The sequence below is a fragment of the Oryctolagus cuniculus genome, chromosome 7, assembly GCF_051225735.1.
Source record: "Oryctolagus cuniculus isolate XC-2025 breed Fujian yellow rabbit chromosome 7, ASM5122573v1, whole genome shotgun sequence".
NCBI classification, from domain to species: domain Eukaryota; kingdom Metazoa; phylum Chordata; class Mammalia; order Lagomorpha; family Leporidae; genus Oryctolagus; species Oryctolagus cuniculus.
In genome coordinates this window covers 60004006-60030370 of record NC_142873.1, presented here as the reverse complement: position 1 = coordinate 60030370, position 26365 = coordinate 60004006, and the positions used below count along the sequence as shown (strand labels likewise).

The 26365-nt window shown below is 43.2% G+C and overlaps 1 protein-coding gene across 6 annotated transcripts; it reads left to right on the top strand.

Moving 5' to 3' along the window:
- Positions 1-25342, top strand: CD53 (CD53 molecule). Of its 6 annotated transcripts, none has more exons than XM_017346005.4 (9): positions 1-243; positions 1510-1654; positions 17302-17381; positions 18254-18442; positions 19838-19912; positions 21456-21551; positions 23012-23092; positions 23552-23635; positions 24492-25342. In XM_017346005.4, exons 3-9 carry the CDS (start codon positions 17319-17321, stop codon positions 24561-24563), a joined length of 660 nt encoding a protein of 219 aa, XP_017201494.2. In that variant the 5' UTR covers positions 1-243; positions 1510-1654; positions 17302-17318; the 3' UTR covers positions 24564-25342. The 6 variants fall into 6 exon arrangements, with proteins under 6 accessions (XP_017201494.2, XP_051712139.2, XP_051712140.2 ...); XM_051856179.3 differs by having other exon boundaries at positions 66-243; positions 1510-1658; XM_051856180.3 differs by lacking the exon at positions 1510-1654 and having other exon boundaries at positions 95-243.
- The last annotated feature ends 1023 nt before the right edge of the window (positions 25343-26365 follow it).

Sequence of the window (26365 nt, the reverse complement as noted above, 5' to 3'; positions counted from 1 at the left end):
ATAAGTTCCTGATTCTTGTGCCAGCTCTATGCCGTCTTTTAGTGATGGATGGGCGGGATACAGTCAAGCCTGGGCTGGTGGACAGGAGGGAGGTGTCATAGCCGCTGCTGCCATCCCAGAGAGTAGCTGCGTCTGCTCTGAGACCTGTGGAGCATTATATCTCTGGCTGAGCTTCCTGAACTCGCAGGTTTCATTATCACTTGTGGTGGTTGATAGTGTTCTGTGCACCGAGAAGAGCAAACCGTGAGTCTGAGATTCTGCTAAATCCTTTTTCTAATGTAGTTTTTTCAAAGCTTTTGAGCATTCATGCCAATTACCCAACAGCATGGGGTTCCCCACATTCTTGCTCCCCGCTTGTTTTTGCTCATGTTCCAATGCATTGTAAACATCTGGTGGTCAAAGGCAGCACCAGGGACAGGCATGGTGGTGCAGTGGGTTGAGCTGCTGTGTGGGACACCCACACGCCAGGCCAGATGCCTGGTCTGAGTCCTGGCTACTTCCTGCTTCCTGCTTCTCGGTCAGCTTCTTGCTAACTCACTTGGGATGCAGTGAAATGAATGATGAATGATGAATGAATGATAGCACAAGTACTTGGATTCCTGCCACCCATGTGGGAGAGCAAGATCGAGTTCCTGGCTCCTGGTTCCTGGCTTTGGCCTGGCCCAGCCCCAGTTGCTGTGGATAGAAGATCTCTCCCTATCTGTCATTCTGCCTTTCGAATAAATAAACACAGCTTTTTAAAACAGCAGCTTTAGTTATCAACAAAATCTTGTAGGTTTGGGTCTAAGTGAGGATCCTGTTCTCCACCCCTGCCCCACCCTTGGGCCAAGGTCACCCCTGAAAATCAAGGACTTGAATGAGCCCTTCCTGGTGGGACAAATTCCCCCACTACAATGGCCATCCACCTTTCCTGTGAGGAACTCTTGGCCTGAGAAGTTCTTACCCAACCCATCCGCGGATGTTCCTTCTACTTATTTCTTTCTTCCTCTTACTCCCTCTTACTATCCCAAATCTCTAGTCCTTCTGACTTTTAGGTTTCACACTACCAGAAAGTATTCAAATGCTTATAAAGCACTGCTCTTGGCACCAGACCTGACGGGAGGCACTAAAAACGCAATACTGAGCAAGATCACTCAACATGCACACAGCCAAGCAGAATGTGAGAGCTCTGAGTCTGGTGGCGAGAGTAGCCAAGGAGGAATAATGAGTGATGGGGCAGGCAGTGGGAACACATAGCAGGAGTGCCTGGTCTTGTTTGGAGGACTTTCTGGAGTAATTGAGATATGAGAGATAGCTAGGAATGAGTCAGGTGAGAAGCTGGGGTTGGGGGAGCGGGAGTGGGGGTTGGATGGGGAGAGAGAATAGACTGAGTCATTCAAACAAATCAGAGGAATTTGGTGTCCTGTGTTATCCAGGGTGTGGTGTGGAGGTGGGGCTGGCTGGGAGCTGAAGCTGGCCCGTGCTGTATCAACTTTGCATGTTGAAGGCAGTCTTCTCCTCCTGGGGCAGAGCGAGGAAGCGCCAGCATCTGACGGCAGGTGAGAGGTGAAGATCAATGTAATGACTGTGGTGCTGGAGAGAAGAGACCCGGCTGGAGCAGTGCTTGGCAGGAGCATACTTCACAGGACTTCACAGGACACCACAGGACATAGCGGTTGGTGAGGGACGGGGTTGTGATAGAGCCAGAAGCTTAAACAGACCCCTGGCTTCTGATGTGAGCAGCTGGGAGGTGCGTCAGCTCTCCTCTGGGGTGGTGGACATGGTGCGGAAGCTGGATTGGGGGTAAACTGGATCAGGGTACCGACCTCAGGAGCCTGGGAGACACCTGAGTAGATGCACGTGGGGTAGAAATGAGTGCTGGGGCCACGCATGTGCAGAGTTGTGACCCTGTGGAGTGACAGCAAAGGAAGCCAGAGGAATGGGTGCTATAACTTGGAAAATGGGAGTCGAGAGGGGAGCCTCTCCCCAGCTCCACAGCGAGGGCCCAGCAGAGCCACAGCCCCAAGTGGAGGGCAGTGTCAGACGCCCCAGAGAGGGGACCTTAGGACAGCACAACCTGACTTAAGTCAACAAGTTGTTTTCTTCAGAAGGATCACACACATGTGTGTATGTGTGCCTGTGCATGCGTGTATACACACACATACACACACACACACATTGCTCCAGCATCAGATAAGTTTGGGAAAAATCTCAACAGTGTTCCCTCTGCTTAGAGAATATTAAGGATTGACAAGTTCTGCAGTAAAACAAAAAAGAAAAAAAAAGCCTTTCCCTCTTTGTTTGACTCAGTTTCCCCATGAGCCAGCCCTGGTCAGAGAACACTCCAGAGTCTACATGTCTCAGGGTGAAAGAAGAGACAGAGAGAGATGACTTTCCCCAGTGTGAGCTTCCAGGTCAAGCCCTCGGGAGAGAGAGCCATCCATGTATCCACTTATCAGAGGAAGAAACGGGGGCTCAGTGATTTGTTCCAAGTCTCAAGCTGCCAGTGACACAATCAGGTTGTCACTTCTCCCTTGACCATTTCAGCCCAAGAAAATTCCAGTAGATGAAGCAGAGGGGACACTGGAAACGATTTTTAAAAATCTACTGGTCATAATGTTTCTCAAACAGCTTTCTTGAATTTGAGTCCCAGCTTTGCCATTTCTTTGCGTGATTGTATAAATTCTCTAACCGTTCTGAGCCTCTGCTTTCTAATCTACAAATGGGGATAGAACAGGAACAGTAAGTAGTGGCTTCCTGTTGGGTGTTACTATCAAGACGTTGAGGTTGAGAGGTTGAGATGTGCTCTGGATTGCACAGCCGGCCGAGCTGAAGCAGGGACCGAAAGCAGACCTATGGGCTGCAGAGACAAGGCTCCCTCTACTAACTGCCTCTTTTCTACCAGTGCCCCTTAACTTGAGCCTTGGGAACTGCCCGTGACCATCCTCTCACATAAGGAAACTCTTGCTTTTGAGGCAGAAAAGTCTTGCCCAATCCAAGAGGAGCCCAGAGACTGCCCAAAGCCAGCTGAAGAGCATGGGGAGAGGGCAGAGCGCCTTCAGGAAGGCATTGCTAACTTTTGGTCTTTAGAAGCTTTAGAGAGCATTGATTCTTTGGCCCCCCCTGTTGCTCAGTCCACCCGAGTGGGAGATGCTGGCCATGGGGCCAGGCACCCTTGTGCCTGAGCAGACTCATGGGGAATTCTGAGGTCCCACTTTGATTGGGAAATAGTCTCCTTTTTTCCAAACAACAATCATGTCTGAGGCCACCCAGGACCCACCTCGGTGGGTCACAGGCTGGTTCCCACATCTTGGTCCTTGGCTTTTCCCCTGTGTCACAGCAAGCCGTTTAGGGTAGGCTTCAACAGAAAGCTTCTGAAAAGCCTCGGGGGACGCTTTGACTCTCTGAAGCTAAAGACGGAGGACTCAACCTCACTTCCTCCCTCCGCTCATTTGGGCTTCCTGTCGTCACAACGTGATCGTATTTTTTTCACCCTCCACTTCTCCTTTTACACAAATATCTCCCGACATCCGGGTTAGCAGCCTTGTCACAGCCACTTCAAGTATAATCACAGAAGCCTGCCTAAAGGATTGAGGAGCAGTGCCTGAATAAGGTAAGACTGATGACATTGAACTGGTTCAAAAGCAGAGCTCTGGATCATTTTGTGTAGGGGAGGGTGTCTGTCTACGAGTCTCTACATCCTTGTACTAACTCTGAAATCCACAACTCTTGTTTCACAAATACTGAGGGCAGGAAGAAGTAGAGACAGCCATTGAGATCCCAGTGACGTCTCCGAAGGCAGCCAGGCCCCAAAATGTTCATTTAATCAAGCTCCTTTTGCCTGATGTCTCTTTGGGCCTGGCATTCCATGCTTGAGTTGCTTTGTCCGGTAACTTCTGATGCCTGGAGCTCTCTGTGTGAGATGAAGTTGGAACGATTTCCTTGTGCTCAGGTCTTTAGAAAATCGGTCTTGTGATTTTAAAGTGAGGAGAGAACTCACGGCTGGAGCCATGTAGAAAGGCCGCTGGGAGACGTGGGTCTTCTTCATTTGAGAAACATTCAAAAGGGAAGTTAGTGATTTCCACTGTGACTCCCCACAGCCGCTAAATAGAAGGATGGTTAAAGGAACACATCAGATGTGCTCAGTAACTGGATGATTTTTTAAAGTACGTATTTATTTTTAGTAACTGGATGTTAAGAGGTGGAAGCTACATAGCACTAAGGGATGCTTAGTGTCCCTACAGGAAGTGTGTAGTGGCTCTTAAGGCATACCCACATTAACTTGCCCCTGTACGCAAAACAGGAATGCTGGTAAATATAATTTGAAAGACAACCCACAAACTTGACCTAGCCACAACTTTCTGTGTGCCATAACTAATGTCCGAGGTGACATGGACTCAGTCACAGGGTAGCCAGCTCTGGTCCTGACCACCACGGTAGTTGCTGGGCACCGCGGGAGCTCTGTGTCGGAGCTTACTTCTCTAGAGGCCTGCGAGAATCTCGCTTGATTAGGCTCTGGGAGGAAGAGAGGAAAGTCCCCTGTGACCACACTCACGTAGCTGTGGAGGAGGGGTGGCGACGGGACAGAGCCCTAGACTCTGAGGTACTTCAGGAGCTCCTGGGCCGTGGCTTAGAAGATGAGGAACCAAAGTTCTCAGGCATTCACTTAATCACCAGGACTTAGGTGCCTCCTGAGGCCAGATACTGTGGAAAGTACTGGTGGGGACAAGATAGAAGTGGGTTATCTGTTCAACAGGGAGTCCTGCCCCTAAGGAATTTACACGGTAGATAAGAGATAACTGTGCAGGCGTTTTGGAAGCCAGCTGAACCAAAGCAGAATTCTAGCTTCAAGTTTTGCTTTCTCAATCTCAAGCAGAATCTGCACTGTTTTGAAATTGTGGTTGAATGGGAGTAGAAGGTGAACTGAAACATGATTTCCTGTGACATTTCCTGTGTGGGCCTGTTAAGAATATTTAACTTTTAAACAGTGGGTTGGACATCTGTAGTCACAGGGAATAATTCAAAACCCATCCCTTTGCTGCTACTTTTACTGCCATCTGAGTGATCCCACTTTTGTCCCTTGACAAGAAGTACAAACTAAAAAGGACAAAATCCATTGGTCCTTAGTTTCTTATAACCTCTGGTTGACCCCTGACTTCCCAGAAACCCTCAGACTTCTGTTCTTCTTCCCCGCCCTGTAACTACAACATACCCCTGGCCCAGCATTGTGCGCAGTGCTGCAGACACAAGGACTGCTGATGTGGGCATCGATCTCCAAGCGTTTGCAGAACCCAGCAAGGAGAGCTGACACAGCAATACACAAGCACAATGCAATGTGCTCTTTCTGTGCTGGAGGGACAGTGCACACAGAAGGTGATTTAGGAATGTACTAGAGACTCGCTGGGAGAGGATGCGAGTGCTGAGATTCACTTTCAAAGAAGCATGAGTTTGCCGTGGGGACTGGGAGAACTGGCATTCCAGACAGAAGGCACTCTACAGGTGAACCCGAGACCCGCACAAATGAAAGTGAGCAAGTGAGATTGTCGCATCACAAGCCAGATTGGCAGGACCACAGGAAGTGGGAAGTCCTTTCTCCTACTTTACACGTGAAAGTGGAGGGCAAGGGTCCACTGACCTGGCAGATGGTGGGCCTCCCCATGGGCAGGGCTCTATCTTGGGGATATAGCCCATCCACATTATGGAATTGATGAGATGTAGCTTGAGGTGAAGCTGAAGGGGCAGATTTTCTCCTCCTCAACTTAGGTTTTTTCCTTTAGGTCAGAAGGAAGGGTGGAGCTTTTCACAAGGTTACAGCCATTCTCTTTCTTCAACTTCTTTTCCAGGAAACACTGTGGTTAGTTTGTGTTCCTAGATTAGTCAGCCTGTAACACGCCTTGCACTGAGAGCACACCCACGGTGTGTAAATCCTCCAGGGCTGTAGTCTGGACATCTGCCCTTATGTAAAGCTTTCGAAACCCAGCTGTCACTGCAGGTGCTAAGCCCTGGAGCAAAGTGACCCAAGCAACCCAACAGCTGGGTAGAGCTGACTTCCTGGGGGGCTGTTTTGTCAGCAGAAGGAAAAGACTGCAGCTTGAGTGGGGACATCAGTTTGGAGAGCTGTCTGGAAGCGGATTTGGGGAGACAGGGAAGTATGTAATATCAAAACCAGTGGGTGAGTGTCCGAGAGGAAACCATGAAAGTATGTTGGGACACAGAGGCAAGTCTCCTTTATCACTATCCATTTAGTGACCTCACAATAGAGTTTCTGTGCAAGCAGTAGCATCATATGCCACAGCTGAAGCCAAGAATTGTCGTAAAAGAAAAGATGCAGCAAGCATGTGTTTCTATAGTTATTTGCAACGAGAGCTATGCTCCAAGTGTTAGATGGTCCGTGTTTAAAAGGACTTTGGAGATTATTTAGGTTCAAATAAAGTAGTTAGCTCACAAGAGCCCAATAAATGTTAGCTGTTAGAACTTTCCAATCTGCTTGTTTTTCAAATAAAGTGACTTGACTAATGTCATAGAACTACTTAACTAGTTATTTAAGCTGTCTCTTGGTTCTTAATAGAATGCTGTTTCCTCCACCCTATACTCTAATTCCTTTTGTCAGATATTTCTTCATCAATAGGCATCATTAGACTGTGTTTTTGCTTTTTTAAAGGATTTATTTATTTATATGAAAATCAGAGTTGAGAGAAAGAGAGAGATCTGCTGGTTCACTCCCCAGATGGCCACAACCACTGGGGCTGGGCCAAGCTGAAGCCAGGAGCCAGAACTTCTTTCCGGTTTCCACTGTAGGTGCAGGAGCCAAACACTTGCACCATCTTCTGCTGCTTTTCTCAGGCTTTTAGCAGGCAGCTGGATCAGAAGTGGAGCAACTAGGACATTAACCAGTGCACAATGGAATCCTGGTCTCTCAGGCAATGGCTTATCTCGTTATGCACAATGCCAGCTCCAAGTCTTTGTTTACATAAAGAAATTTCTGGTGCATTTTTACATAATCAGGCAAAGAAATATGCGTTAATAAATCCACTAATGAGAAATCAATGTTAGCTAATCAGATACTCAATATATATTTAATTTGTCACAGTTTTGCTTGACATTTTCTATTTTGGGAAAACTTAGTTAAAGAATAAGCATGAGAAATGTTTTTGAGGCTAAAAAGTTATTCAAGTGTATTTGAACTCATGGATTAACATTTATTCTACATCAGGAGCACATAGAGAAATTGAAAAATTGACTTATGGTTCATTTCTCTAAAACTAACGATTGTAAAATCTCAATATTTATACCATCAAGGACTAAAGTTGTAGGAATCTCGATATAAGAACCCTTTCCATCAGGGCCAGCGTTGTAGCATAATGAGTTAAGCTGCTGCTTGTGATACCAGCATCCCATATCAGAGTGCCAGTTCCTTTACAACTTCTTACTAATTATCCTGGGAAGGCAGTGGCTGATATCCCAAGTGCTTGGGTCTCTGTCCCTCGTGTGGGAGTTGAGAATGGAGCTCCTGCTCCTGACTTCAGTGTAGCTCAGACCTGGCTGTTGCAGCCATTTGGAAAGTGAAACAGCAGATTTTGTTGCTCTGTATTTCATACATATAAATAAATCTTTTTTAATAAATAATACCTTGGATCATTATTCATTTTCAATTCTATTTTTTAGCTTTTGCTTTGACAAATAGTCAGACTTAGAGAACAGTTACAAAAATCGTGCAAAGAATGTCTGAAATCCCTTCATCCAGATGTCCCAGAGATTAATGTTTCACCACATTTGCTTTACCTTCCCTGGATTTTTCATATGATAGTAATTACCCTTATGATTTTTTCCTATAAATACTTTCGTAATACTTTTGTGTGTGTTCTGACAAATGAAAACAATCCTCTTACGTAGTCACTTTGAGACTATCAAAATCAGGAAGTTAACGCTGATACAATGCTATTAGTGATTTATAGGTTTTATTCAGATGCTACCAATGATGCTCATTAACATTCTTCAAAGCAAAAAGAACTCTCTGACCCTGAATTGCCCTGGACTGTCATGTCTCTTAGCCTCCTTAATTCAAACACTGACATTCTACATACTGTTGAAGAACACGGACAAGTTGTTTTCTAGAATTTCCCTCTGTTTGGGTTTGATGATGTGCTCCCATGATTAGATCCAGGTTATTCAAACTGTGGTAGGAGTAGAAAAGAAGTGGCTTTCCTTACCCTACACAGAGTCTTGGTTAAGCTGGTGTTGCTGCCTGTATACACTATGGGCAGGCCTCTAAGAGACAGACCTTTTGCTACAAAGTTCTGCATATTTTTAGGAAAATAAGGACAGAGAACCTCTAGTTCATCAGCTGTGTACAGTTTAGGCAACTCTTTCTGATTTATGGAGTGCCCTTATTAGGAAGGTCCCTGTCCCAGCTCAACTGTGCAGCTTGTTAAGCTCCCAGATGGGAGGCAGTAAGTTTCCAAGATCACCAGTATTTCTTTCTTCAATTTTTCTCTTTTGTCCTTCTTGTCTTATTTCTCTCTTTTGCGAATCACCAAGTATTCTCTCCTTTTTCTTGAAGGGAAAGAATTTTTATTAGACCGTGATTTCAGAGGGGAATACACTGACACACACATTCCATGATCAGATACAGAAAGGTTAGAGGAAATTATGCATAAAAGTTGGTACTTTTGCTTTGTTTTATGTATTGTCATCTCTCCCCTTACAACTGTTTATCATACCCTCACTTATATAAGTATATGCCTTTTAAATAAAAAATTTATTTGAGAAGCAGAGACAGATAAAGAGAGATAGCCCCCATCTGCTGGTTGTAAATGCCAGCAATGGCTAGCGCTTGGAGCCAGGAGCTCAATCCAGATCTCCCTGTGGGTGACAGAAGCCCAGCTACTTGAGCCATTACTTTTGTATTCCATGATCTGCATTGACAAAAAGCAGGAATCAGAGTGGAGCTGGGAATCAAACCCTGGCACCCTGCTATGGTATGCGGGTGTTCTAACTGGTATCTTAGCCACTAGCCAAATGTCCATCTGAAACATTTACTCATAGCCCCTCTACCTCCCCAGTCACTGCCCCCAGGAGTTCACACTTGAGGCCTGAACTGATGAAAGATGGCTGGGGTCCATTTGGTTGCCTATTACACTATAGCAAATGAGTTGAGTTAGGAAGTGAGAGTTTTATACCAGAGCCTAGGACGAGAGGAGGAATGTGGACTTTGTGGATGAAAGGCCCTGGGCCGAACCCTGCCTTTGCTGATTGCTGGATAGGTGATCTTGTGCCAGTTAAAGGCTGAGTCTCTGCTTTTCTGTTTGTAAAATGGGGTTTAATGACATTCGAGTTGTAGGGTTGACATGAGGACTATAAATAAGATATAACAATATATTTCACTTTGTGTTTCTATGGGGGTGCAAACTGTCGAAATCCTTACTTAATGCATACTAAACTGATCCTCTGTAAAAAAAAAAAAAAAAAAAAAAGAAATTATCAATTCCCAACTTGACTCTCACTGGGATTAAACATGACAATAGGTCTGCTCTGATTTCATCATCATTTTAAAAAATCATGTATTATTTTTCACTTTATGTTTCTGTGTGGGAGCAAACTGTTGAAATCCATACTTAATGTATACTAAGCTGATCTTCTGTATATTAAGATAATCGAAAATGAATCTTGATGTGAATGGAAGGGGAGGGGGAGTGGGAAAGGGGAGGGTTGTGGGTGGGAGGGACGGTATGGGGGGAAAGCCATTGTAATCCATAAGTCGTACTTTGGAAATTTATATTCATTAAATAAAAGTTTAAAAAAAAAAAAAAAGATATGTGTAGGAGGAATTTGACATTCCAGGGGGTTCAGTGAACTATTTATTATTTATATAAATTTATATGAGCAAGAAGCTCTTACTTTGGAGATACTTATAGAGAAGAGATTTTCCCTTCTATTTAGAAAAAAACTCTTTGTGAATAACACTCTCAGTTTTCTTTGCAGTGAAATCAAATACTTCACAGGCCTGGGTGGGAAGGGTAAAGAAGTCATAATGACCCGTGAATGCTAAGCTCTTGTGTGTGTATAGGAGAGCAGATCTGTGTGTAGAGAAATGCCTGGGAAGATGTTCAGCCAAATATATTAGTGGTGAAAGTCAGAGTTACACAGAGAGAGAAGGAGAGGCAGAAAGAGAGAGCGGTTTTCTACCCACTGGTTCACTCCCCAATTAGCTGCAGTGGCCGGAGCTGCGCTGATCCGAAGGCAAAAGCCAGGTGCTTCTCCTGGTCTCCCATGCAGGTGCAGGTCCCACTGCACTCCCAGGCCACAGCAGAGAACTGGCCTGGAAGAGGGGCAACCGGGACAGAATCTGGCGCCCCAACCGGGACTAGAACCCGGTGTGCCAGCACCACCGGTGGAGGATTAGCCTATTGAGCTGCGGCGTCAGCCCAGCTTTAGCCACTTCTAAGCTTGATTAAATTCAAGACTAGATGGGGTGGTGCTCCAGGGATAGCTCAAAGCAGAGAGGTGTAGAACCAGATATCCACAAGACAGGTTAGTAGCCCAGGCTCTTTGCTTGGAGGAAACTGAAAAGCAAAGCTCATCTCTGGGCTCCACACTGGGCCATGGCAACACGTAGCTTGCTTAGGAAGGTTTCCTGGAAACTGATATCAGTGGCTTTCTGCACGAAGCCGTGAGTCATGAGGTTGGGAGACCCAGACTTTGACTGCAGGAGACGTGTCGGTTCCTCTGGATGGTGGTGGGAAGTGGTGACCAGCGTCAGTGAGGAAAAGGAAGGGGAAAAGGATAGCATTCTCTCTCGGGTTAGAAGGGAACCAGAACCGTCCCTGTGTGTGGGAGAAGGCAATGACAATCTCCACCACCTAGGCAGATTGTCTTCTTCAATTTGGTATGAGGTTAAGTAGAAAATAAGAGAGGGAAGAGGTAGAGGCTCTTCTTCCTGTCTGCGAAGGAAAGAATAAGTGGTGATGCCCTTGGGTTTGAGGAACCACAGTAGATGGTGCTCTGTGGACCATTAGGGTACACAGGCCTGAAGCAACCATCACAGGATCAAAGGATGTTGGCGCTGACATGACTCTATTGGGAATACGGTGCAACAGCTTTCTGTTACTGATGGATAAACTATTTGCCTATGTACAAAAAAGCAATTTAGGAGCCAGCACTGTGGCATAACAGGTAAAGTCACTGTCTGATGTGCTGTCATCCCATATGGGTGCCAATTCAAGACCAGTTGCTCCACTTCAAATTCAGCTCTCAGGCATGGCCTGGGAAAGCAGTAGAGGATGGCCCAGGTGCTTGGGCCCCTGCACCCACGTGGGAGACCCAGAAGAAGCTCCTGGCTCCTGGCTTTGGATCAGCACAGCTCCAGCCATTGTGGTCAATTGGGGAGTGAACCAGCGAATGGAGGACCACCTCTCTCTCTCTCTCTCTCTCTCTCTCTCTTTGCCTCTCTGTAGTTCTGTCTTTCAAATAAGTAAATAAAACTTTTTAAAAATATTGGTTTATTAGCAGAATAAAAACTCTACCAAGTTCATTCTACTGCACTATGTTAATTGGGGTGGCTAAGTCAAGGGTCAGTTCTTTGTTCATTCAGTGGCATTATGCTACCTTTCAAGGATTCAAGGATGAGTAGAACATTCTGTGTTCAAGGAGTTGTAATTCTAGTGATGAGAGAGATACATAGAAAAGCAAGTGTTGAGGTTGTTCAGTATCTGTTTTTTGTTGCTGATTATAAGACTCTGTACAGTATTAAAAAACAAAGAACTCTAAGCAAACAAAAACAGTTACTGCATTAAAATTTCAAAATAATTAGATGAGATCTATAAACAGATTAGACCAAGTGTTTAGTGATGGCAGAGACAAAGCATTCCCTCGGAGGCAGAGAGATTTGAGTGTGAAGTAGACACATTGGGGAAGTTTTCACAGAAAAGTGACGCAAGCTGAATCATCAGGATGATTAATAACTAACCAGATTAAGAGATCAGAGATAGAGAAAAGGGCGAATTTCAACAAAGGACCACATGAACAATTGTGAGGAAGGAGGTGTTGAAATCAGTGCTAGTGGTGCTTGCTGAGTTTTCATGTGTAAAACAGGGAGTGTTGTAAGAGTTTGAAGTAGTGGACAGGAGCAGATTAGGAAAGGCCCTTAACATGTGTATGTCTGTGTAAATCCATCACACAGTCAGATAATGAGCATATTCATTACTCTCCAAAGATTCTTCTTGGCCTTTTATAATCCTTTTCTCCCATCCTTCCCTGCTCCCCTTCCACTTACTTCCTACCCTACACCACCCACATTCCTAGATGCTTTTTATTGCTATAGATTAGCTTTCATTTTATATAATGTTATATAACTGGAATTACACAGTATGTACTTTTTTAAAAAATACTTATTTATTTTATTTGAAAAGCAGAGTTACAGAGAGAGAGGGAGACACAGAAATAGAGATCTTCCATCTGCTGGTTCACTCCCCAAATGACCGCAACAGCTGGAACTGGGCCAGATTGGAGCCAGGAGCTCCTTCCAGGTCTCCCACAAGGGTACAGGAGCCTAAAGACTTGGGTCATCTTCTACTGATTTTGCAGGAACAATTAGCAGGGAGCTGGATCTGAAGTGGAGCAGCTGGGAAATAAACCGGCGCCCATACGGGTTGCCTGCGCTGCAAGTGGTGGCTTAGCTCACTATGCCACAGAGCTGGCCTCCCACAGTATGTATTTCTTTTAGTATTTATTTATTTATTTGAAAGGTAGACAGGTACAGAGAGAGATAGGCAGAGGAGAGAGAGAAAGAGAAATCTTCTGTCTGTTGGTTCACTCCACAAATGGCCATATTGGCCACAACTAGGCTAGGCAATTTCCAGGATCTGGGAATTCCATCCAGGTCTCCCACATGGGTGGCAGGGGACCAGACACCTTCTGCTGCTTTCTCAGATGCATCAACAGGGAGCTGGATCAGAACTGGAGCAGTCAGTACTTGGATCAGCACTTATATGGATTGTCAGCATTGCAAGCAGCAGCTTAATCTGCTGCACCACAATGCTAGACCCAATATATATTTTTAAACTTCTTTCACCATGATTATTTTGAGATTCATCTAAGCTGTAGAATGTATCAGTAGTTCACTCCTTGTTATTGCTGAGTAGTATTCCAATGTACAGTTATCCAATAGTTTATTTATACATTCATCTGTTGAAAGACATTTGGGTTGTTACCAATTCGGAGTTATTAGAGATTAAGACTGCTATGGACATTCCCATACAAGCTTTTATATGGACATATGCCTTCACCTCTCTTGGGTAAGCATCTAGGAGTAGAATGGCTAGATCATATAAGTTATATGTTTAACTTTTGACAAAACCAGCAAACTTTCTTAACATAGACATGCCATGTTATTTTCCCATCAACAGTTTAAGAGAGCTCCAGTTCTACCACATCCTCACCAACGCTTGCTGTGGTCACATCTTAAAAAAGGAGAAGTGCAGTGGTACCTCACCATGGCTTTAATTTGCATTTCCCTAGTGACAAATGAAGCAGAGAATTGTTTCATGTACTTATTTGCCATCAATGCATCTTTTTTGGTGAAGTGTCTATGCAAATCTTTTGCCCATTTTTAAATTGGTTGTTCATCTTTAGACCATTGAGTTTTGAGAGTTCTTTTTGTACCTGTTTATAAGCTGTAAGCCAATTTTCTGTGGCCATTTCAGAATACCTGACACTGGGTAATTCTTAAAGGAAATACGTTTGTGTCCACTCATGTGTCCTGGAAGCCAAGAAGTCAAAAAGTAGAGCTGGGAGAGCCTGTCCTTCTCAGCTTATGGAGGAAAGTGTAACTGCAAACACTTATATGCAAAAGAGGCAAAACCCCAAAATCAGCCCTACTTTTTAATAGTACACTTGTGGTAACTAACCCAATAACTCATTCCTGCAAATGATGCATTAATCTCTTTTAAGGCTTTAGTATCCCCTTAAAGGCTCCACCACTTCACAATAACCCTTACATTGGCACTCAGTTTCAACAAATGGTGACAAGGATAAACTCATCCAACCCATAGCTAAAACATTTTATCTTATGTTGATTTGGAAATATTTTCTCCTTTTTTGTGTACTTTTTTTTTTCATTTCCCTAATACTGTCTTTTGAAAAGCAGAATTTTTAAATTTTTGGTAAATTCAGTTTACCAAATACTTTATGAATTCCACTTTTGGCATTTTCCATTCTGTCTAATCAAGCTAGCAAATGTTTTCTCTGTATTTTCTAGAGAATTCACAGTTATGATCTATTTTAGTTACTTTTTAATTCAATGATAGATATAGATCCAAATTTTTGTGGTTTTTTTCATATTGGTATCTAATTGTTTCAGTATTATTCATTAAAGAGAGTATCCTTCATTCTCTAATATACTGACTTTAGATCTTTGTTGAAAATCAGTCTTCCATATATGTCTCAATTCTATACTCTTCCATTACTGCTTAAAATATTTATTTTGTTTATTTGAAAGGCAAAGTGACAGACAAAGAGGTGGAAACACAGAGAGGTATCTGCTGATTCACTCCCCAAATGGCCACAAGAGCTGAGGCTGAGCCAGGCCAAAGCCAGGAACCTGGAACTCCATCTGGGTCTCCCACACGGGGGATAGAGGCTCAAGTACTTGGGTCATCTTCCGTTGCTTTCCAGGCACATCAACAGTGAACTAGATAGGAAGCAGGACAGCCAGGACTTGAGCTGGTGTTCCAATGTGAAATGACAGCGTCCCAGGTGGTGGCTGAACCTACCGTACCACAAGGCCGGCCTCTGTGTTTTCTTTTATTTATCTCAACAAAGATACTGTGTTCTCTCCATTATTGTAGCTTTATAGAAAGTAATGAAATTAGGAGGTGTTTGCTCTCCAATTTTGTCCTTTATGGCCTTGCTGTTTGTGGTTCTCTTAGCTGGAGCAGCATTCATTTTAGAGCTTTATATTCCCACTCTTCAGGCCAGGCCTTTCTTTGTACTTTACTCTGTGAGTCTTGAGGCTTTACATTCTCTTGAGAGAGAACAGACACTAACTGGGCTCTATGTGAGTGCTAGACAATATGATACCTAGCTTTGGATAGCTTCTTCACACACATGTGCTAATCAGCACTTGCTTAAATTCTTGACGAGCACTGCTGGTAGTCCTCCAGCTCCAAAATGTCAATGCACCTTGTAATGCAAAGGTGACTTTGCAGATTGATAGAGCTGAATATCTCAAGATGGAAGGATTATTGTGGTTTATCTGGCTGGGGCCTATTTAATCATATGTGTCTTTATAAGAAGCAGGAGAAAAGAGTAGGAAGTTGCAAATGTGTTGGAGTGATATAAGGAACCAGAGAATGCATGAGACTTTTAGAAGCAGACAAGGGCAAGGGCATGGATTCTCTTCCTGAACTTGTCAGAAGGGATACAGTCTTGCCAACTACTTGAGTCTGGAGGTCTGAATGTCAGAACTATAACAGTGGTTTTAAGGCACCACTTTTGTGGTATTTGTTGCAGGATTTAGAAGAAACTAATGCAGGTGCCCCCTGCAAATCTCTGAGGTTTGTTCTCGGTGCAGGTTTCCCTTCTACATTACCCTCAGCTGGGAGGCCCAGCGACCTTTGTCTCCTTACAATCTCAGCTCTGACTCTCTCCAAGAAGTCTGCCAGGCTGTCCCATGGTCTGGAAACTGTCCACGCAGTAAGCTGGGCAGTCACAGGGATCACATCATTTATTTTCCATCTTTCAGGGGTTGATTTCCTTTGTTGTCTCAAAACCAGTGACTTGCAAACCATCGTTTTATTTGTGCATTTTTAAGTTTTTCTGGTTAGAAAATAAGTCCGGCCCCTGTTAAATCATCTTAGCAAGAGGAACATATCTCAAATAGATGATATTATTTGATATTATTATTTGATAGTTCACAATGAGAACGCTGAAGTGAAAAAGATAAAATTAATTTTAATATTGTATTTTATCTCAATATTTCCAGAATATTATCATTTCAACATGTGATCAATATACAAATGTTAATATAATTTTTTAAAATCCTAAGTGTGCCTTTTACCCTTCCAAACGCATTTTAATTCAAACTTGTAAAATTGCAAGTGCTTAGTAGCCACAGCAGAGCTTAGGTATAGCAAATCTTAATAATGTTTGACCGCTCATAACTACTTCCATTTGAATGGGTCAAATTGTTACCTTGCCCATGAAATACTCTGTGAGTAGTGTAGCTAAAATTCCTTGAATTTGCATGGTATTTGGTGCTATCCTTAGGGACTTGACATATTTTATCTTTTATTGCTTGATAAACGGGTTTAAAGATTCTTAAGAATTTGTGCACTACACTTTGTGAAAAGGGTATTAGGGATTCTCAAGAATTTGGAAATGAGACTGCTAAATGGCACATTCTAAAGGGTAAATTAATACAATTTAGATGAAATTATTATTCATCATAGGTTATATTTTTTAAGATTTATTTATTTGAAAGGCAAAGTTACAGTGCGGGGTGGAGAGGGAGAGAGACAGACAGACAGACAGACTGAGAGGTCTTCCATCCACTGGTTCACTCCCCAAATGGTTGCAACGGCTGGAGCTAGGCCAATCCAGGAGCTTCTTCCAGGTTTCCCACATGAGTACAAGGGCCCAAGCACTTGGGCCTCTTCCACTGCTTTTCCCATTGCTTGTTTGTTTGACTTGTTTTATTTCTGCTATAACATAGACATCTTCAGGGAATAGCTACTGCTTATTCAGGGTTGTATCACCCCTAACAGGGAGAACAGAAGACCAGAAATGTTTCTGCAGAAAAAGAATGAATGAGGCTTGTGTATGTTCACCTCCACTTTCACATGGACACATGTGCAAAGCAGATTTGCTATGTATAGGGATCTCAAAGCATTGTAGGAGGTGCTGGCCTTCTCCAGGTGTAACTGACCAGCAGCCTATCCCTGACTCCAAGTGCTGCCTTCTTGAGTGATTTCCCAGGCTCTGCTCACCAGCGCTGCACATAAACTCAAAGCACTGGCTTGACCTATGTCACTGTGACTCACCTTCTGAGAACAGCTCTATTGTTTTCTTCAATACTGCTTAATTCAGTGTTAAGCATCCTTGACTTGTAGAATTGGAGCAAAGTGAATGCCCTAGATGAGCCTGTTGGTACCTCAATTCAGAGACTAGGAGAACAAGAAGCCTGAGGAAACTTTCAAAGGCAAGTCTTAGCTCAAAGGCAAGGTGATGCTGGTGACCCTTGAACCCTGAACACCTGTATACTGTAGTCTCCAATGCCACCTTGTAGAGTCTGGCCACTCATTTCTCTCTCTTTATTCTACTTTTTAGGGAAAGAATAACACAGCATGAGCATGAGTAGTTTGAAACTGCTGAAGTATGTCCTGTTTTTCTTCAACCTACTCTTCTGGGTAAGTGTGTATTTTCTGAGTGTGGCAACGGGACTCAGCTCAAGTCTTTCCAGCTAAGCTCTCCTTCTTCCCTTCTACTGGAGAGTCTGGGTTGAGTGTAGCCCATACACCCTTGGGTTATATCCAACCCATCCTGTCTGAGAGCAAAGGAGTAATAAGTTACTCCTTTCTTCCCATCCTATCACAGAATGAACCTGCAAAATCAAAAGGTACCAGTGCAGTAATTAATGGTAGTGCCACCTCTTTCTGGGAGCTTTAGGCTACTGTTGCTCAGTGATGGCGGCTACGCAAGAAGCCCAAGACTGCATTCTGGGTATTGAGTGCCTCTTTCTGTTCTTGTATTTTCTTCTCTGGGCCCCTTGGAAGAATAGCTGCTTGAAAGAGAACTAATCTTTTCTGGAGAGGTTCATGTACCAGACTCAGCAATTGAATTTCAGACACAGCATGAGTCTGTACTTATGTGTGTGTGAGAAGATCACTATTCGCTTGGTTTCTGTATAGAAAGATGAACTTCCTCAGCTGGGGGATCTCCTCTACATGGTCCTGGTTTCCAAAAGGGAGGCCACATATGAGCAATTGAGGCAATGAGAAGTAGAATATGTGAAGCCTGGAATTGGGTCTGTGGCCCATAGCAGTGAGTTTTCTTTGGTATCTGGAAATGGGTAAGAAGAGATGTGGGTGGGAGTCCATACAAAGAAGCTAGGATTGCCTCTCTTCTGGGAGCATAGGGAAGCTGGGTAAAGAGGTTGTTTACAACAGTCTGCACCAAACCAATGGAAGAAAGGTGATTCCAATCTGAAGGAGGTGAAATATGAGAAGATAACTCAAGAACCATATTTCACCTTGGAATGTTACGGGATTCTTCTTTTCAGTTCTGTGGCTGCTGCGTTTTGAGCTTTGGGATCTACCTCCTGATCCACAAGAAGTTCGGGGTGCTCTTCTTTAACCTCCCCTTCCTCACGCTGGGTAATGTGCTTGTCATCGTGGGCTCCATTATCATGGTGGTTGCCTTTCTGGGCTGCATGGGATCTATCAAGGAAAACAAGTGCTTGCTGATGTCGGTGAGTCCTTACTGCAAACGTAGTGCCCTATATGGGGAAAAACAATGCCTCAAGTGGCACATATGAAGTTTCTAGTTAGTCACTGAACCACAAGGAAACCACAGGGCCATGGGATTGGCACCTCAGATCAGTGACTCCAGACCTATAATAGTATTCTGGTGTGGGTCCCAGGGATAAGTGGGAGGGGGCATCGTTTTGACAGTGTTAATCATGACCATGCCATTAGAATTTTCCTTCATAGAATTCTGTTTGTTCTTCATATCTGGTTAAGATCAAGTCTCATCCCTCGATTTACATCCTCTTTCTATTAGAATGTACTGTCAGGATCTGACTCTAAGTCATTAACTGGTGGAAAAATAAGTCTTCAGAGCGTGGTAGCGCCCATAAAATGGCAGAAGATGCTTCCTTAACTCATCTCTGCACAAGGTACTCCACAGTGAGAGTGGCCCAACTTCAGCAAGAGCTCCAGCTATACCTGTAGAGATTGACTGTGAGAGATACTAGAGTCTCCAGTTGTTTCCATGTCAGTTCAGTGTCCTGAGGACCACTGCAGACTCCGGGTTTTCTCTGGAAGCACTGTGAAGGAAGGGCTCCATGTTTCTCTAGTGTCCCCAGAATAGGACTTGATACAGCAAGTGCTGCTCTCCACGGCCAGGGGCTCCCAGGCACCTTGGTTCTTTCTTGAGTCTTTCAGTTAATCTTCTTCCCCTATGGGTCAACTCATAAACTGGAGCCAAGAAAAGGAATGCAAAAAAAACAGTCCCCATCTTCAGTTCTTAGACAGAGATGGGAAATAACAGGCATGGGATAAATATTTCATATGGTCCACAACATGAAGGAGCTGATAAAAGAGAAGAAATGACTGAACATGTGTTTTCTGTTGTGTGAAATTTGCATAAAGGGAGTAAGCATCTAAAGGTGGAGACAAATGTGAGTTAGAACCATGATTAGAGCCACTCAGCTCCTCATCTGTCCAGGGCTCTTGTTAGCCTTCAGGATTACTTGCCCTCCACCCTAAAGTAGCCATCTAACAGAAAGGATTGGGACCCAAACTCTCAAGACACATGACTTAATTTATTATCCCCCAGTGCAACTTATTATATAGGATGATGCCAAAATTTCTCCTTTTGTCCAATAGATGGTATTGAAAATGCAACAGGGAAATGCTGCTCTTAAAGGCACAGTGGGTGAGAACAGCTACAAGACAGCTAGTCTGCCCTCTGGTGTCCAGTTGTAAGAACAGAATACACATTGCTCACAAAATAAAGAGGTCTACAAAGGCAGGAGACTGCAAGAACAGGAGCATTCTGCCAAGACCCACCTGCTCCCAGGGCAGAGAGGGGGTGGGATGGGATCTGGGACCAGTGCTGTGAGTGTGTCTCTGCTTTACCCCAGTTCTTTGTCCTGCTGCTCGTCATCCTACTTGCTGAGGTGATCTTGGCCATTCTGCTCTTCGTATATGAACAGAAGGTATGTTACACAGAACAAAACTCATTGTTGTGTTGCTGAAAGTGGGGAGTGTGCAGTTGGAGAAAAAGTTAGAATAAAATATGTTCTATAGTAGGGATAGAAGTGAAGTGGAAGGATGGAGGGGAGAGAGATTAACTCTAATCGGGCAGATGAAAAATTTCCTGAAGGACGTTGTGCTTGGTGTGGTGAAGAAGGACCGGAAAGAACATTAAGGACAAATTCATCTTTCTCCTACTTACTTTTTCACATGTATCTGCATGGCAGAACACAGTCTGTCAAAACACTATTTGCAGCAACACTGATACACAGAGACATTTCTTTTTCTGTTTTTGTTTTTTGATTTTTAAAAATTTTAGCCCCCACATATAAGGAGGAACATGCAGTATTTGTCTTTCTGTGTCCAACTTACTCCACTCAACTTGATGTCCTCCAATTGCAACTATTTTGACACAAATGATAGAATTTCATTTTTTATAGCTGAATAATATTCTATTATATATACATTTGTGTGTGTGTATATATATATGTTTATATATACTCCATTTTCTTTATCCATTCACCTGATGATGGGCATCTTGGCTGATTGCATATTTTAGTGATTGTGAATAGTGCTGCTGTAAATACTGCGGTACAGGTACCTCTTTGGTACCATGTGTTCATGAATTTTATTTATTTTTTAAAAGATTTATTTATTTATTTGAAAGTCAGAGTTAGAGAGAGGAGAGGGAAAGAGAGAGAGAGAGAGAGAGAGAGAGAGAGAGGTCTTCCATCTGATGGTTCACTCCCCAATTGGCCTCAACAACCGCAGCTGCGCCGAACCAAAGCCGGGGGCCAGGAGCTTCCTCTGGATCTCCCACACAGGTGCAGGGGCTCAAGGACTTGGGCCATCTTCCACTGCCATCCCAGGCCATAGCAGAAAGCTACATCAGAAGCAGAGCAGCCAAGACTAGAATCGACACCCATCTGGGATGCCAGCGCTTCAGGCCCAGGCATTAACCCGCTGCGCCACAGTGCCAGCCCCTCATGACTTTTAAAACCCAAGCTCTTAAAGGACAAGAATCCACTGATACTTCTTTCTTCTATTCCATCTCATCAGCAGCAATTCTTCCCATAAAAATAAATTCCTCCTCTCAGTTCTAAGGAGACCACTTGGAAGGGAGGAGCAAGTGGATCACTAGAAATCCTTATTTCAAAAAGCTGAAATCCAAAATTCTTCAAATTCTGAAATTTTTGAGCACTGACATGATGCCGCAAGGGTAAAGCTCCAGACTGACCTCATGCTGATAGGTCACAGTCAAAATGCAGAAGCACTAAAACCAAAGCATAACTTATTTTCAGGCTATGTGTATAAAGTATATGTGAAACAGAAATGAATTTCAGGTTTAGATTTGGGCCCAATCCCCAACATAGCTAGTTATATATATGGAAATATTACAAAATCTGAATAAATCTGAAATCCAAGCCACCTATACTAGAAACTCCTTATTCCTCAAACTCACCTGCTTTTTACAATGTTTTCTCTGCTGGCATGCACCCTGTCTAGCTGAACAAGTATGTGGCTGATGGTCTGACTGACAGCATCCAACATTACCAATCAGATAACAGCACCAAGGTGGCATGGGACTCCATCCAGTCATTTGTGAGTACAGACAAACCCTCAAACCAGCCCAGACCTTGTTTTCCAGCCTTAATACCTGGGGCTTGCACCTTGCCTGGAAGTTTCAGAATCTAATGCTTACAGTCCTGGCATACAGAGTAATGCCTTGGCTTTCACACACAAGGGAGCACAGCAATCAATTCTGTTGACACAAAATTCTCTCTATCTTCTCATTCATCTTGTGCTAACTCAGATTGGCTCACTGTTTAAGTTCTACTCTGATGTGAAGAGACCCAAAGATATACTACTGGATTAGTTTACTTATTTTCTAAAATTTAATTGAAAAGAGGCATATATGACACAAGAAATCCCTACAAATCCCCAAGTTGCACAAGCCCTCCTGCATCCTACTCCTCGTGCCACAGTTTGCATCTTCAGCAATACCACTTTGACCACATACTTGTTTAGCATGGAATAGAGGAAATGGCACAGGAATTAGAGTGTGGAGACAAGAAGTGGGCAGCCTTGGGAAAATATCACTGAATCTCCCTAGATCCCCAATCCCATCTTTTTCCCAGTTCAGTTTTAAAATATTTTATATAATTTTCATAATATACAAAATAAAGAGAACAATTGCAAATGATTCTCTAAGTACATGTCACCAAGTTCAGCAGTTGACATTTTGCCAGAGTCATTTCCTCTAATTTCTTACACTTCTTTGCTAGAATGTTTTGAAGCAAACACTATATATCATCCCATTCATGAAAAAAGAACTTTTTTAATATATCTAAATTTTTATCATTCCTTAATATTACTAATACATAGTCTGCAGCCAAGTCCTTAATTCTTTCAAAAGTCTTTTAATTGATTTGTCCAAGTCTAGACCCAAACAAGTTCCCCATTTCACATTTGGGTGACTATTTTAATCTTCAGTACTATCCTTTTCTGCTCATATTACCTGTTTTTTGGAAAGAAATAAGGTTATTGGTACTATAGGATTCCCCACTTCCTGGATCTGGCTGTTTGGTTACTCTAGATATTTTAGTGTCAGAGAGTCTTGCCTCCCACAAACCCAGAGAATCAAGGGGCTTGAAGCAGTTTTCACCTTGTGAAAGGTGAAACCTTATGAGAGCTGGCATTTCCCTGGTGTACCTTGTAAACAGGCACATAATATCTGATTCTCCTGCTGTTATCTTCAAATTGGTTGGTGGGTCCAGGTGTGGTCAAACTGAACCTTTCATGGTAAAGTCCTATGGATGCCTACTTATTGCTCTGTAAAATTTGAATACATTAAGCACGCCCTCTCTAGTTCACAGGAGTCTTATGTGAATAAAATGGTATAACATGTTTGAAAGTACTTTGTTCCAAGGAGCCCATGTAGTCAGACCAATTCAGGACTTTCTGCTATGGAGTCAGATCTGAAGAGCCTAACCATTTCCTCTGAGGTCTAGTTTTCCTGTTGACTTTCTAACCATCCTATATTGGGGGGATTTGGCTTTCAGCTGCAGTGTTGTGGTGTAAATGGCACAAGCGACTGGCCCCGTGGCCCACCAGCCTCTTGCCCTTCAGATTCACAAGTTAAGGTAATCCTGTTGGCAACTTTTCTATTATCGCCCTCTTTGTTTAAACTCTTATTTATCTCATTCACCAACCAAAATCCGACCTGGAACTTTGTAGGGCTGACAGATTTACTAGTTGTTGAAGCAGAAACTGAAATGCAAATCAATCCCAGGACTGCACAGGCTATATTATCCTTGTTAATATTAGATCAACACCAAATATTCAAAGAACACAAGGGCATTTGTTGCTGCCCTGCCTTTTGGGAGCTGATTTAATGGGTAGTAAAGATCTAAACCTTTTGTATTAGGTGTCATTGAAAAGTCTCTTGTTTAGTATTCCCTACCTTATACCTGTTTCTACATCCATGCAAAGAAACCTGTCTCTGCATTACGTCAGGAAAAATACAAACTATCTTCCCAAATAATCCTCTTGATAAAGTTGAATCATGGTGTACTATCATCCATACCTGTTATTTTTTCCAGGGTTGCTACATAAAAGCACAACAGTGGTTTCAATCCAACTTCTTGTATATTGGCATCATCACCATCTGTATATGTGTGGTTCAGGTAAGAACTTAACTGTGGGACTGCTGTGATGATTAGGTGGGGTAAGTCACGTCAGGCTTTAGAACAATACCAGGCACATAGCATATATTCAACAAATGTTGGCTGCTTTTATTAGATAAGTTCCTCTGGTCAATTAGCAAACGATGTTATTACAAATTTGATTTAAGGCACACAGAAAGCATGCTGTAGTAACATCTACCTGGTCAACTTAGCCCTCAGAGACCTTTGTGACTCACAGTCAACTTAAAATCTATGAAGCAAAACCCCACGCTTGTCTGTCACTCAACCAGTCTGGAAAAGACTATGATCAATGAAGTGTTCCACTGGAACAGTTGACCTAGCATAGTAAGAAGGAGTTGATGATAGCAATTTCATCAGTTTAGTTATAAAGGGTGGATTGGGGGGAGCTTTGTGTGTTTTTTCATTATGTGATATTTCTAACATGTTTCTACCCAAGTGTTGAATATATCAAAGATTAGTTAAAGTTTAGTCAAAAAGTTCAGAGAAAGATGATTTTTCTTTGCTTGGAAACTGTGCAAGCATAGGATGTTTATGGTGATGACTCATTGCGCAGTGTTCAATGAGCAAAATTGGTATTATCTCAGCAGCAGGGCTGCTTTGACTTCTTAAGACAGAGATGTTTTCTTGCCATCATGGCCACCATTTCTCTCCCCATTGCTCTCTTAAGTCAAAGGAGAGTTACTGTGAGGGAAGTTGAAGCTATGGTGGGAATGGTGGTCTCTGTGTGACAGATATGTTCTTTATTTTGGCGGGGGGGGGGGGTGCTAATTCCAGGAGCTGTGGAAGGAATGACTACTCATATGAAGACTTCACATTTTCCCAACTCTTTTCTCAGGTGTTGGGAATGTCCTTTGCACTGACCCTGAACTGCCAGATTGACAAATCCACCCGGGTCCTAGGACTATGACCTGCAACCTCCCTGTGCTGGAGAGATTTGTCTCATCTTTGGAAATCTAAAACCACTTATAGCATGAAGCCCTAAATAATCACCTGCTGCACTGTTGTCATCATCTTCCCTTCATCTCTTCTCTGCTTGGGTCTCTGTCTTATACAACTGGAGAAGAGGGTGTTGGTCAGATACTTCCCATCTCATGCAGCAAGACAACTATTCATCCATTGATGGAAGCAAGGTGGTAAAATACCTGGGTGTTTTACAGAAGTGAGAGACCAAGAGAACTTATGGCGCTAGTAGGTCAAAACCCAGGGGCAAGTCTAGGATTTGATGTTTTGAAAATTACTATTGTTAAATCAGTCTCTAGCCTCTAAACCACATCCAGTCTGCTTTCCAAAGTCAAGCAAAAGAAAGCAGAGGAAAGCTCTGGGGCCAGGCTCACTGGATTCTTGTCACAACCCTATGTTTCCTTTCGCTCTGGGGGCCTTGGTTACAGGAATTAACAGAAAACTCTTTCCCCAAAGGGTGAGGTTTCATTTCAACTTCTTTGTTAAATGCCTTATTATTGTAAGTCTTTCCAGATAAAGAAACTATCCAGTGATTCATATCTTGACTGCAAATATCTTTTAGCCTTTGATTTACATAGTCATGGAAGAACTCAGCAGTCCAGTATCTCTGGTGTATTAGCTGATAATCTCATTCAGAAGAGCTCTAGTGTAACTTCTCTATCAGATAAGGTTTTGTTAATGTGCTATTTTTAATTCTTCAATAAATAAAATAGCTTATGACCTCAATCCCAAACTTCTCATTCTTATATCTCAAATACACCTTCCTTTACTCAGCCTGACTCTCTAGCTGGCAAGCCAGATGTATTAGTTATATATTGTTGCATAATAAATTACTCCAAAATGTAGTGGCTGAGAACAACAAAGGTCCTCCATCTGATGGTTCACTCCCCAATTGGCCACAACGGCCAGAGCTGTGCCAATCCAAAGCCAGGAGCCAGGAGCTTCTTCCGGGCCTCCCATGAGGATGCAGAGGCCCAACACCTTAGGCCATCTTCTACTGCTTTCCCAGGCCACAGCGGAGAGCTGGATTAGAAGTGGAGCAGCCAGGTCTTGAACCAGCGCCCATATGGGATGCTGGCACTGCAGGTGGCAGCTTTATGCACTACTCACCCTGTAGTCATTTGGCAATTGCTGGATGGTACTCATGTTCAAATAATCTGTATTTTGCTTACTGATGAATCCAAAGCACAGGTGTAGTAATGCTTGCAATTCTGATATTTCCTTTAAGTGAAAAGGTGACAGTTCTTTGGTTGGACATTTGGCCTAGTCCTAAGATGACAGTTAGGACACTTATGTCCCACATTGGAGTACCTGGGTTCAAGCTGGCTCCAGTTTTTGTCATCAGCCCTGGGAGGCAATGGTGATGACTCAAGTAATTGGGCCCCTGATATCCATGTGGGAGACTTGGATTGAGTTACTGGCACCCAGAGCTAGCCATTGTTAGCATTTGGAGTGAACCAGTGATTGCGAGTATCCTGTCTCTCTCTCTCTTTCTCTCTCTCTTTCTCTCCCTGTCAAATAAATAAAAATTTTAAAGATGTAAAAGTTCTCAACAAAGAAAGAAAAAAATCACTCATTGAGGTTGCTAAGATCTACAGTACAATAATGTATTTTGAGAGGAGGAAGCAAAGTGGTGGATGCTAAGATGCTCCAGCCTCCATCACCCTAGAGAGACAATGATTTGAACAGTTACTCACACACCAAGTCACCTTTGCAAGAGCTCCAGAAGAGGGGTGAGAGGCTGCACTG